At 50.7% G+C, this 13,327-nt stretch overlaps 4 protein-coding genes across 4 annotated transcripts; all 4 read right to left on the bottom strand.

The window, feature by feature from the left end:
• Nucleotides 1–1,860: 1,860 nt before the first annotated feature.
• N7473_010554 (putative jumonji family transcription factor) lies at nucleotides 1,861–6,521 on the bottom strand (the record flags this gene model as incomplete). The annotated part of the gene is made up of 5 exons (XM_057156493.1): nucleotides 1,861–3,166; nucleotides 3,228–3,809; nucleotides 3,991–5,955; nucleotides 6,017–6,114; nucleotides 6,240–6,521. The coding sequence occupies 5 exons, from the start codon at nucleotides 6,519–6,521 to the stop codon at nucleotides 1,861–1,863; spliced, it is 4,233 nt and encodes a 1,410-aa protein (XP_057005148.1).
• A 1,432-nt stretch (nucleotides 6,522–7,953) lies between these two features.
• Nucleotides 7,954–9,095, bottom strand: N7473_010553 (acyl-CoA thioesterase; the record flags this gene model as incomplete). The annotated part of the gene is made up of 2 exons (XM_057156492.1): nucleotides 7,954–8,856; nucleotides 8,958–9,095. The coding sequence occupies 2 exons, from the start codon at nucleotides 9,093–9,095 to the stop codon at nucleotides 7,954–7,956; spliced, it is 1,041 nt and encodes a 346-aa protein (XP_057005147.1).
• Nucleotides 9,096–9,932: 837 nt separating this feature from the next.
• Nucleotides 9,933–11,555, bottom strand: N7473_010552 (Zn(II)2Cys6 transcription factor domain-containing protein; the record flags this gene model as incomplete). Its single annotated transcript, XM_057156491.1, has 2 exons — nucleotides 9,933–11,427; nucleotides 11,491–11,555. The coding sequence occupies 2 exons, from the start codon at nucleotides 11,553–11,555 to the stop codon at nucleotides 9,933–9,935; spliced, it is 1,560 nt and encodes a 519-aa protein (XP_057005146.1).
• Nucleotides 11,556–12,047: 492 nt separating this feature from the next.
• On the bottom strand, nucleotides 12,048–12,918 carry N7473_010551 (uncharacterized protein; the record flags this gene model as incomplete). The annotated part of the gene is made up of 2 exons (XM_057156490.1): nucleotides 12,048–12,426; nucleotides 12,488–12,918. The coding sequence occupies 2 exons, from the start codon at nucleotides 12,916–12,918 to the stop codon at nucleotides 12,048–12,050; spliced, it is 810 nt and encodes a 269-aa protein (XP_057005145.1).
• Between the last annotated feature and the right edge of the window lie 409 nt (nucleotides 12,919–13,327).

Here is a 13,327-nt window from a genome sequence, read left to right as displayed (position 1 = left end):
GATTTTCAAGAGAAATGGGGAGTCTGGGGAAAAGGAACCACGACCAGGACCGACGAAGCTTGACTTATTTAAACTGGAGAATCGAAGCTGACCATCAACAGGAGGTCCGCAGTTCCAGAATCTAATCAACAATCCACCCAGCATACGAAGCCACGAGGCGCCAACCCCGCATGATAGACATGATAAACGTGATAACATCGCGGTCCGAGACCGCGAGAGCGCGGTGAGGCGTCCGAAAAGGTTTAGGGCTTTTTTGGCTTTTGAGTTTTCTTGTTCCGGACTGGAGAGAAAGGCATCTCCCAATGATAAACAGGCTGGCAGAAGGACCGTGGAAAATGGTCAGGCCCTAGTCCGAGACTGTGAGACACGGCCGGAATGGCTTATCAGGGTCCAATGTTCGGACGGAATTCTGGGTCCTTGAAGCCGATGGGAGAGGCGGTAAGACTGGGCAGAGATTAAGGTGGCAAGAGCGATTCAAAGAGAACATACTACCAGATAGTAGTAGATCGTACATATACTACTCCGGAGTAATAGTATAGGTTTACGGAGTATAGTTATAATTTGTAGTTATGCTACAATTAATTGTTAGTCACGGCCCGATAAGCTAACTTGTAACTAACTTAATTAAACTAGTTAGTTCGTTACTTATCTTCTTCCTTGGGCGCCTGTCGCGTGGCCCCAGTCTTCTTTTGAAACGTGACCCGCCCGAGTGGATTTGAAGTGGACTTGCTTATCGCCTACTTAGAGCCATCTACTCCGTACTCCCTACGCTACAGTTATGTATATCCACACAATTAAGCTTGTACATGGTTGAATATCGGTTTTTGATTTTCACTATCATTGAAAAAGTCACCCGGAAGGTGACGGCTGCCACATCGGAATAAGATGGCCACCCCGGAGAGCGCACGGGGCCATCGATGAGCGCCAAGATAATCAACATCAACTCAGAACAGGAAGTAAAAGGGGGGGGGGGGGGGGGGGGGACAGGGGAAGAGGCCGGGCAATGGAGAGAAAATAGCGTGGAGAGATAAGTCCACGATGCCACACGGCCAGCATCCCGAGTGCGAATGTGCAAATGGGGGGTATCAAAACATGGAATTGGGGGTTGCACATAGGAACGTCCGCTGGGTTTTTGGGGAGAAAATTTTTTCTTGTTTGGATATCTAGTCGGACATGAGGAGACAGATCTAGATAGATCTAGAAGAAGATCTAGATCGATCATCGGAGTCGGAGGGCGAAAGTAGGCCCTGAAATATCGAACGAGTTGGGAGTGGATCGGGGGGAGAAGGGATGACTGTTGGGTGAGGCGAAGCGGCAAAGAAGAAAGGAGGGAAAATCGGCATGGAGAGAAAAAGGGGCGGATGGGGTGATTTTTGAGGGAGAGAAAAACAGGAGAATGTCGACGAAATCCAAGTCTATACAGCCACTCCGGTCGAAACACTCAACCAGAGTCGCGTTTTGAGCGGAATCCGCGTCCAAAGAGAGGGCATTGATGGGAAAAAACCGGGGAAAGAACAAAAAGAACAAGAAAAACAAACGCTGAGTCGTAACCAGCCAGCTAGTATCAACTCCAGGAAAATAAGATGAATAAATCATAAAAAACATGACCCGTGTCACGCGCAAAGATCGTGAATCGAGGTCGGCAAGGGAACATGGGGGGAAAGAGCAGAATAAAACGCCCATTCATGCAGTCGTCAGTCCAGTGAAGTCGTTACATGAGGAAAATGCAGTACAGTCGCAGGGAAGGCAAAGCGCGGGAAGAGGTGGTCGACAATGGGAAGGTACAAGGTAGGGTCGAGGCGAGGCGAGGCGAGGAGGACTCGGCGAGAATCGAGGGTCGAAAATCGTCCATCACATAGTTCATGGACTGAGTCCTCCCGTGAGGAGATCATCGGCCACATCGGGACCAAACCCGGCCATGTCGACCGAATGTAAGGAGCCAGGCCCTTTGCCCAAAGACATATCAGAGGAAGCATAGTCGTGCTTAAGTCGCTCATGGGGTCCGAAGAGATGTGGCCCGAAGAAGGGCCGATTCTCTTCGTTGGGAGTGTTGCCGTCGCCGGCGACCCACGGCCCGTTCTGCCAGAACCGAGTATTGGCCTGTTGATCCCCGAATAGATCATGATGATCGGGCTGAGGGTCAGGGCCGTGAGTGGGGAAGTCATTGGGCGACGGGAATCGCATGTGCGACCGACCAAAACTGGAGCAAGGGGAATCGGCATGCAAAGGCAGGTCTAGACCGGAGAGCGGGGGATCGTCAACCGTTGTAATATCAATGGTCGGGTTCTCCGTCTGTTGTGCAAGGGCCGATGACAATCGTAGATTCGAAGCCGTTGAGCTGTGCCGACTATGACTAGTCGATCGCTCAATGGCACGTTGCACAAAGCTTCCACACGTCTTCATGATTTTTTCCTTGTCCGCCTGGGAGAGGCTGGCAAAAAAGTCGTTGGCCAGGGTTGACTTGGGCGGATCATCCGGTGACGGAACCAGTCCATACGTGGTCTTCGCATACTCGGAGAGCCCGGACGGCATGTTATACGGAGACTGATACACGTTGGGGGCCTTGGCTCGTTGCTGATCCAAAAAGGCGTATTTTCCCGGCATCCTCGCCGCGGCAACACTCCCTTGGTCGACAATCTCCTGCTTCACCCCTTCTGACTCTTTCTTCTGAATGACATCTAATCGCTCGCGGTGACTCACCAACGAGAATCGGAGCATCTGAAGAAGTCGAGCGACCTCATCTGCCCGCATGTTGAGGGTCTGGGGCGGCAGCAAGGTCCCATCGGCGGCCCGAGGCTGTACACGCTGCTGGGCCATGGCCAGCTCGAGTTTTTCGAGGCCATTGATCGGAGGAATCGATCCCATGGGACCCAACAGGGTCTCTACCACCATTTCCGGGCTGACGATCGTATACCCGGCGAACACATTGGCATGCTCGGTGATCTGGGCGAGGCGGCGACGGGCGATGAGGTCACGAACATTGGCAAATGTATTGGTGGAGGTGAGGTGGTGCTGCTGCTGAGCGTGCGATTTGGTGACCGTGGGGTAGGGGGCATGGCGGATAGATGAATTCGGAAGAGTTCGAAAGGCCGACGGCATCGCAGGTCCAGCAGCAGCAGCACCAGTAGGAGCAGCAGGGGCAGGGGGAGGGGGGGGGGGCAAGGTGCTGCAAGGAAGAGGAGGCGGAGGAGGAAGCGACAGCGGCGGACGGCGGTCGGAGCGATGACGAGGAGGAAGAGTGTAGGTGAGGGGCGAGATTGACAGCGTTCAAGGTTGGCGGGAGGAGATGTTGATTTTGTTGTAGCAGCGGCGGTCGGTGTTGGGCGTAAAGATTTTGCTGGTAAGGAGGGGCAGGAGCGGTGGCAGCATAATGGAACGGACGGTGGGGGGGGATCTTCGATGCACGAGCATTGAAACCACCAGCCACGCCAAGCGACTTGACGCTGTCGAGGAAATTGGCCCGCGGGTTGTGGACGGGCACGCTAGGGTTGTGCGTATACTGTGCCCTACTCTCGGTGGACTGCGTGCCCAGATAATGCCACACCTGCTCGAGTTTGTCCAAGTTCACCCTGACCGGTGGGGCGAAGGCATTCCTAGCTCCATCCACCGTCTCGAATTCAGCCCACTGATAGGGAGATCGACTGTCGCCAAATGCACTGCCTGCGACCGGCACCGCAGCCTCCAATTCCCTTCTCGAGTCGGCCTTGCGCGCTAAGTGGGCCGGGAGGGGTTGGATGCCTGGTGCGAGGGGCACAAAGTTGCTCTTGCGTACCACCAGCATCCAGCGGTAAGGCATCTCAATGACATCTCTGTTGACAATTATCAGTATTGGGTAATTCGTTTTGGTTTTGGGGTGACAGGGCGAGAGGGGCAAAACTGGGGAATTATTGGATGGGACGTGGGCATTGTTCGGGAAATTCTGGGCAATGAAATCCCCTCGGTGGCAGTAATGGTGGGGGCGGGTGTCTATCCAAGCAAAAAGTAACTTACCCTCGCGGCAGAACCTTTAATAGCAGACTCCGCTCCTCCGGGCGATTCTCCAAGACAATGGCGCCATTAATCTCCTTGTCGGCTTGGAATTGAATCAAATCTCCCTGCACCAGACGACAGGCAGCTTCAATGACCCGTCGATCCAGATCAGATGATTCAACCAACAGTCCCGTGGGTCGCTTTTGGCGGTGGAATTTGCATTTGAGATCCACACTAGGTAATGAGTACTGTTGACTGTCGTCGGCAATGACAGCAATCGCACCATGCTCGACCTGAACACCGGCCAGAAGTGCACAGGTGGCATGATAGGCTCGTGTGCATTTGCCAAAGTTGCATTGGAAGCAGGCACCACGAACCTCGCGGCAGAAGAGGCATTTTAGACCCAAGCGGGCCTTGGGAATCTTGTCGATGTCACAGACTACCTCGTTGCCGGATGCATCATGGAGAATGGTGGTCTCTTCAATGAATAAGGCACACCGGCGATGAACATGTCCCTTACCACCTTCAGTTGGCAACAGATCCTCATAATCGAGATTATTCGGGCAGAGCAGACATGGGATCTTCCGCGGGCCATCGAGGTGGAGTTTGAGTCGTTTGGTTCGCGGCCCGTCACCCGCATTCTTCCGCTTTCGCCCACGGGTGGAGGGCTTGTCAGGCACACTGCGTGGAGGCGTGAGCATATCTGAAGCACCATCGAACCCTTCAAACTCGCTGTCATAATCGCCATAGTAGTCGGGGGTGGCTTCGCCGCGGAGTTTGCGCTCGATTTCATCCACGTCGATCCACACGCTGTCGGCTTCGCAATTGCACTTTTTGGCGATGCGACCATAGTCCAACCATCGCTCTGTGGCAAAGTTGACAGATTCGGCACAGTTGTAGCCTATATTGTAACCGGAGTGATAGCCGTACGGGAAAGTGATGACAAACTCTCCTTCGTAGTGAACCAGTCGGTTGACCGTGATACCATACTGAGACTTCAACAAGCTGGGAGAGACCAAGTAGGTCTTGTGGCGCAAGAATTGATCGCAGTTCTTGGCATCACTAGACCAGATGCTGCGCATGGCCGCCTCAAACTTGGGGGCGTCCTCTTGTGAAATGCTGTACCACTGCTTCGGAGCACCAAAGTGGATATAGTTGATACTGTAGAGATCGACGTCTTCCAAGTGCCAGGCGAACGTCGCCTTCCACATTCCCAAATACAGATACGCCGTGTTGACACCAGGCACTTTCTGTCCAAGAACATCAAGCAAGTTAGGCAGTTTAGCCACGTTCCAAGTGGTGGTGGAGTCGTCGAAGAGTGAGCCTGGCATATCTGCGCCGTACATCGGGTTGTTGAACATGAGCGACTTCCAGTAGGCGGTCTCTAGCTCCTCGCACCTCTCCGCAGTGTAATCCTCATTGTCGTGGATACGATAATCAAACTCCTTGAAAGCCTCCTCGTCCACAAGGTCAACGGTCTCGCCACGGTTATTCTTTCGACGTGCCGTGACAGACTTAGCCTGTCTCCCCTTGGGCTTGGCGGCCGGAAGAGATTCGCCATCACTCAAGTCCTCGCTTTTGGTTTCAACGGGAAGTGATTCAGGTGAAACGGGTGTTGGAGGGCCTTCAGGCCTAGACTTCTCTGTGTCATCATCGGTTGGCTCATCCTTGACTTTGACTTGATTTCCACGCTTGGGAGGTCGGCCAGGTCGACGCTTCTGACCCTCAGGGCGAGAAGCCTGAGGTCGTGGGGTAGGAGCTGGTCGATTAACCCGTTCTTGGTTCCGACGACGCTCTCCGCGGCGAGCAGGCGGTTGGTGGCTACTTTCTTCACACAGGCCCTTCCACTGAGGCAGATTGTATGTGCGCTGTCGTTCAATATTGGCCTGTGTGTATGTTCCGTGCGATCCATGGAACTCCTGCATGATAGGATTCTTCACACGGATGGTTTTCACTTGCTCGTCCAATGGGGGAAGTGATTCGGACCTTGAGGAGGGAGACATGAGCACAACCATCCACATCATTCTTCATTATTCCAAGCACTCACCACTCCTTTGGGGGAACCACTTTCACGATACCCGCTTGCATTCCATACTTGTCAATCCTTTTGATAAAGGACTGGAAGTCAGAGAATTGATCCATTGTCTGAGAAGATGAATGACCTGTCAGTGACACTATCCTAGCTGCAGCATCTCCTCTTGAGATGAGGATTTGTCGGAGTGGTTGAGCCATGACAGCTGGAGAGAAGTCTGCAAGTTAGGAATACTCACTGGCTTGAATACTGGGATCTTTCCACCGCCATAGTAATGGTCGGGTTCGATATCTTCAAGGACCTCCAGTTCTTCGGAATGCTCCCGCTTGATCGAAGGTTCGCCAGGCCCTGCAGCAGATTTGAAATCCAGCTCAAGATCTGATAACTCCGAGGGCACCCCTTCAGGCGCATCCTTCTTTCCGTTGGCGCTCTGGGGTGGTGTGATGGAAGCCGACTCGAACTCGACAATTTTACCACCTCCTGAGACTTCCAACCGAGGCGGATCCAAAGTCGCCGCCATGGTGAACAGCAAAGAGAAAAAGAGACGTAAGGGGAGGAGGTTAAGGGTTCAGGTGCCGTCGTCGAGTAAAGCGACCGCTGATCGACGGCGATAGGGTGTGATTCCCAGCGGTCGGGGAAAGGCGACAAAGATCGACAAGCCGGAGTAGAGAGAAAGTCGTAAATGAGTAGTGTTAAAGGGTTCTCCAAGCTTGTCAGGGACGAGAGGACAGTCGTGAAGATTGCGACAGGAGTCGATGTAGGTTGTACGGAGGACGATCGCGCGATAAGGTCCGTTCGGAGGCTCTTTTTTCCCTAGGGCGGGCCAAAGCAAAAGGTTTTAGTCCGAAGCGCCAATTAGAAGGATCAAATGGCGACCAGTTGCTGCGAGGAAGGAGATGAGGAACAGGGGCAAGAAAAGGGAAGCGGCTGCAGAGTCCTCAAGAATGGACGAGTCGATAACCGTCCCAGTAGAATAGCAATAAAGCACAAGGTGCTAGACTAGGTTCGCCAGGCGCCAGGGAGCCACAGAACAAGAGAAAGGTGAACAATTTAGACCACCAAAAGTGGGCCAACCATGCAGGCGCCGGGGCGAGGGTGGAGTGGGTGCACGATGGCCTGATACTCTGAGGCAGGCAGGGAGGAAATCAGGGTGAGGAATGGGATTGGGGATTGGACTAATCAGAGTCCAGTATGGCAGGGGATGGGGGCCGTTCAACTCAGACGGGAAAAGTGGGCTTATGATGGTGAGTGTGCCTGTAGGAGAGCCGCGACGGGACTGGGCTCTTGTCTGCTCCAGCCGGTCTCGGTCTCGACGGCTAAATGTGATGAGGTCCGGGCTTGGTTCAAGGGAAGGGAGCAGTAGAAGAAGGGGAACACAGGAACACCGCAGAATGAGATATTGCATAACTTACCTCAGTGTGCGCAATTGTCGAAGATACTCGGAGGTTTTTGAGCAGAAGTGAAGAAATGATGAGCACTTGGTAGGAGTCGAATGCGATTGCGACTGCTGATGCGACAGGCTGAGAGCTTGGCCGATGATTATAGTCATGTGACATCACGTGATCTTGGATAAAGCTATATTCCATACGTAACGGTATTAAGTTGAACATTCCATGAAGGATTATTATCAATTTGGTCACAATACCCGTATTTAATACAAAAGGTCTGTGCGCGGGCTTCGGATACTACCGGAGCTGGTGGTGCGATTCCAAGTCACTGATCTATGAAACAATTGCGGGCATTTGTAGCAAGCACATACTGGCCCTTGTATGCATGGTTTTCTCGGTTTGGGTAAGCTGCGCTTGCTAGTCTACTTTTTAAGATTCTGCAGCATATGTGCATAATAGCGTAACAATCTTCAAGTTCTGCGCATCAGGCCATTGTATTTGAATATAACGCTCTTTTCATTATAATGTCACGGTCTATCCCGAAGGATTGAGGTCTATTAATTACTATGCCCACTCCCCATTTAGATGCTCATCCAAGTTGATATATCCATCAACAACTGCCAGCCCCCGTAACCGCTCCTGCTCGATATGCTCCCACGTCCATTCCTCGGTGCTCCATGAGTCCAAGTTGGCCTTCTGTTGCTCCTCGAGAACCTCGCGGCTAGGAATCTGGCTATCGTTCAACTTCAGGACCTCCCGCACAAGAGAGCTATCCACACCACCAGTAGCTGTGATTCCTTCGACACTAGCAGGAGTGCCGATTGCCGAGGCTTCGGTTGATGAGTCTACCGCGCCGACAGTCTGGCTCTCGACGGGTCGAGTGGGTAGGAAACCGCCTAAGCGCAGAATGCGCTCCGGCGCAACTGTCAAACGCCCTTTCTTCACGACGTACTTGCTAATAGCCGTAGCCAGCAACGTCTTCTCGCCGCCGGATTGCTTAGCCGGGCGCACGAAAGAAGACAGGATGTACATCCACTTCTTATCCCAAGAGATCACCTTGGAATGCACCTCGTACAGCTCATAGGGCTTAATCTCGCGCTTGAAGCTGCAATATACAGATCCAAGCACGATACTGACCGGCTTGCGCTTGGGTGCGCGCTTGCCCTCTTTCTTGCTGGCTTCCAGGAACTCCTTATCCAGCTCTTTACTGACGAGGCCGACGCCAGGACTATACAGGCGGGTCACGAGTGCCGTACGCGACACATCGAGGTCTGTAAAGTAGGTGCTGTTGGATTTGTGCAAGTTATAGTCAGTCTCCAGCAGCGGAGTGCGCGACGTGATCCAACATGACCTAAAGACTGGATGTATGGGCTTGCCTTGTGCATCAACAATGGCCTTTCCCTTGGGCCAGAATGGAGCACTAGGCTTCAGTCTTAGGTTGAACAAGCAATGGTACAGGATACGGAGCTGGAAGATCGGTCAGCAATGTCACACAACATTCAGGGTCGAGTGTCCCTGAAAGCCAATCACAACGGACGTGTGCAAGTACAGCCTGCATCTGGACTTACATGCCAAATGAATGGGAGGTTCTTGAGGTTGATGATGGCCAAGATCAAGGCCAGAGTTTTCCATGTCGCTAGTGAACCCAGGGCTGACAGTAGCTCGCCTAGGCCCCCTGCCTGGAGCGTAGATAGGACGGTCGACATTCTGAGCTTTTTGAGAAGGAAAGAAATGAAAATCTCCCGTGAAAACAGACAGTCAATCACTAGCTGAGGTTGCTCTCAGTGGCTGAGCTGAGCTGATAAGCGATAAGTAGATATAGTCCTGCGCGACTATGGGTTGTGTTCTTTTGTTCAAGGGAGTTTGAAGCGGGGACCCCGGATTCGACATAAATTTGATGAGGAGAGACAAGGATCTTGCAGAAGATGGAATTGCAACTGATGAAAGGAGATCACCACAGGAGTATTCAGCTCATGCCGAGCGAGCCGATCATCAATCACAATCACAATCGATCATTCGTCATTTCTGTTGGGACATGGAACCGAGGCCTCGGATAGCTAGGTACACGTGATGCTGACTCAGGTTTTGTACATGGAAGCCGCGCTGATGAACAAGTGCCTGAACTTGGACAATTTTTCATGATAATAGCCATTCTGGTATTAGCTTGATAAAATCGATAACTTCGAATGCCAATCTTCGGTACCTGATACCTTTTTATCGGCGTGAAGGAGGTGTAGGTTGATGTGATAGCTCATCTAGTGATGTCCAATATGAATGTATGAACTTTACTGCCTGGTCTATCAGGCATCAACCAGTTTTTCCATGTCTTTCTCGTGTTTGCTTCTTTCCTTTATTATATTTTTCCCGCTGAATTCTTCCGGATACCTTTGTTGGATGCTATGTACTATTTGCTTCATCATCGAGCTATAACAAAGGAAATTCAACCTACATACCCGATTGGTCAATCTAAGGAGCGCTGAGATATATATCCCAAAATGGCCCATCCTTTACTCCGATATAGTGGAGCTGCAGCAAACAGCAATTTATTCGTCTTCATCAAGAGGGATAATTCTTTCCTGTTTCAACACTCCTTTCCCTGGCTCATGTGTCTGGTATCTGAGTATCACGTGTGATTGATCTTGTGATACCTCCAAGGAATGGTCCTGTGGTATATTTGACCAAGACCCCGGATTACTCGATGCAGCCATGGCCTCCTTTTCAAGTTGAATAACTTGCCGTGCGAATATAGAGAATAGACGAGAATCCCAAATGCCTTCTCGGTGAGACCATTCTTCAAGCACATTGAGAGCCTGATGCTTTAGATCAAAGTCCCTGCATTTCCAGCATATGAAAAACAGTGATGGAATGATGCCCATATCCAGGAGTAAGGTGGGTCTAGTGCTTGAATTGCTCTCGTCCTTGAAACTTTGGGAGATTTTGTTTGACAGGAACAGCATTTGCTGGAAGTTGCTCGAATAGTCATCGTAGATAGACTGATCCTCGCCGCAAAGTAGAGTCTCCACTAGTATCGAAAAGCTGATGTGATGCAAGATGATTAAATCAAGTCCTCGCTGTTCTTTCAAAGATGTCGGATGAAGGCATTGAGTCATGGACATGTCAAGCTGCTGCCTAAACTCGCGGTATTGAGCAATTAGTTTGCTTTGTGCATCTGATAGCCCAGGGTGTAATTGAGCTACGCGGTCTTTGACTGGGAAGCGGGAAACAGCAGCGAAGAAGCGGACGCTGCTGGCTAGGATTCTGTCCGAGACCACCTGTACTTCTTGAACGGTTTTGAAAAGAGTCCCGTCCAATCTATCATGCAGGAAGCTCAAAGCGGATTCTGTTCCAGGAGGGGGACCGAAGAAAACAGACTGTGTTTCCAAGCGGGTTATAATCGCCAGAAGTGTCTTTTCAGCAGCAGTACGCACGACTCCGGATCCTTCATGAAAGTACCGGCGCTCTTCCTCAACGATCGCAAGTCCGTTTTTGAGATGTAATAGCGCCGGATCATATTGACCGCGAAGTACATTGATTACTACAAATAACAAGCAGCAAGTAAGAATAATATCACGTAGTTTTGGATCTTGCGAATACCGCCGCTCATTCAGTGCAGCTAAGGATCGACCATATTGACCGATTGCAAACTTCTGACGACGGTTTGCCAAATTTTCGCGTGATAGAGGGGCCCCTCGCAATTGAAGGTCTTCATGCAAAGTAGCGAGTGCAACGACGGCATGAATGACCGCTCGTTCGGAATGGCTCATAGGAAGAATCAGATCCTTCCATAAGCACGAGTCAAAGAAGCCGTTCATATTGGGCACGGTAGCAGTTTGGAAATATGCGAATGCTCTTCGTTCCTCTGGACTTTCCCCAGGGCAATTGTACGCGGGCCGGTAGAGTGTTAGAGACTGATCCGGTCTCTGGTCACTTTTGCCGGCCAGCAAAAGTCGGACGACATCGTATCCTTCACATTTCCATCCTGCTGAAGTACAATTGCGGCACGCTCCAGGCGTCTCATCGCATTTAACGCGTCTGATTCTGGGAGATGTTAGCTGAATGGTGCGTAAGGTCTCCAAAAGTGCTAAATTAGTCCGAACTCACCGACAAGTTCGGCACCCGGTTCTTGATCGCCTAGAGAATGCCTTTTTCCTCGGTTGAGAGATCATGACAGGAACTTGCCGATAAGTGAGGCTCACTAGAGAAATGCTTCCCAAATAAGTTCATCTTAGCAAAAGCTGAGAGTGGGGGCAAAAAGAGACTGTTTGATCTCATCTTGGCTGCCTAAACTCAATCCCCAATTACAGTTGGTATGCCCTCAAAAGTCTATTCTTAGAAACCCCGCCGATCAATAGGCTTTTTAGAAGTACTAAACTATTTTTATCGAATATATAGAGGTTCAAGAAAATACGTATCTCACAGCTATAGCAGGGTATTACCAAACCCCAGATACAACCTAATGTACGGAGTAGTAAATCTTGTGTTTGCTCTCTGACTAAAAAAAATCCGGAATCGCGAATTGATAATACCAAAACAAAAACGATGAACTGCTCGCAGCAAATTTGCACAAAATGTGTTATATCTACCCGCTTCAATATAAGCATGCCCGTTCTTGGAGCGATGAAGAATAAAGTTCGGCTCCAAGTCTCAGCCCAGGCTCCTCATTTCGCATTGAAGTTGAGTGGAGCGGTATTGAGTCCAAGCTGCAAACCGCTATTATTGTTTCCGAATGTGACACTTCCAATTGAATAGTTCCCAGCGCTGGTCCCTGTTCCTGCAGACTCTTTAAGATTTGACAATAAGTCCTCAAGCAGTTTCTGGGAAGTTCCTAGTGCCTTCTGCTGCTCCTTCAACTGGTTGATAGCGTCTTCATATTCAACATCACCAGGAACACTGGTGATGCGGAAATGCTTCAGCTTGCTCTCTATTTCAGAGGTTTCACTCGCTGCTTCTTCCGAAGCCTTTACCAAATCTCCTGACTTGGCGACAATGTTTTGTCTAATCTCATCGGTGATTTGACCTTGTTTAATAGACTTCAGGCTGTACATAGTCCTTTTTGTAAGTATGTGTACGTTTGTCTAGGCTCAAGGGACATTCATACAGTGTTGCGATGCTCACCACAGAGGTGATCTTGGTCTGGCAGGTCTGAATTTCCCCACTCATCGAGATAAGGTGATGCTGTTTAAAGAATCCAATCATGGATCGATCCAACAAAGACAGACTACCGTCTTTAGAGCGCTTAGTCCACTTTTGAACGTCTGCGTTGAATCTCTCGCAAGTGGCGGTGCTAGTAGTAATCGTCGCTCTCGCGTTGTCCACGAGTGATGGGCCAAGAGACTTCCATTCATTGTCATCGATACTCTTGACAGAGGTAAGTGCCATGGTCAGGGAGTCAATGTTGCCAGTCAGGGTTTTGATGTTATCCGGCGCATCTTTGATTGACTTCAAGTCGTTGAGGAGAGCCCGGGAAACCTGCAACGCGGGCGCAACGATGCCCACGACACCTGCCGTGACGCTGAAAGGGTCCATCATTTTGATCGAAGGTGAAGAGGTGAGTTGTCAAGCAGGATAAGCAGCATTTGTCTCTTTTCTATCCAGGGCGCTTAGCGCGGGGTCACCTGATAATCAGCCTCAGCTGAAGGCGGGGGATTGTGCTTCATGTCCCACTGCCCCACTGCCCAATACCGTGATTGCGATTCTACCATACCAATGGAATATGTAGGTATATCGAATACCGTACTGGGCTTCTGGTCGGGACTGGGAATGGCACGGTGCCTAGCGCGATGCTTCTACGTATATGACGCACTGGACATGTTGCCTTGAAATCACCATCACTGCTTATCCGAAGACAATCTGTTAATGAACGTTTGAATATCCTCACAGGAGATCGACCGTGGTCGAATCACCTTGCCTTTACAATACGGATTGGACTGATAGTGCG

This window comes from Penicillium subrubescens (assembly GCF_028828155.1).
Source record: "Penicillium subrubescens strain IBT 31985 chromosome Unknown utg000007l_segment0_segment0, whole genome shotgun sequence".
Lineage (NCBI taxonomy): Eukaryota > Fungi > Ascomycota > Eurotiomycetes > Eurotiales > Aspergillaceae > Penicillium > Penicillium subrubescens.
The sequence above is the reverse complement of the archived record's forward strand: the minus strand, read 5'-3'. Positions and strand labels throughout refer to the sequence as shown.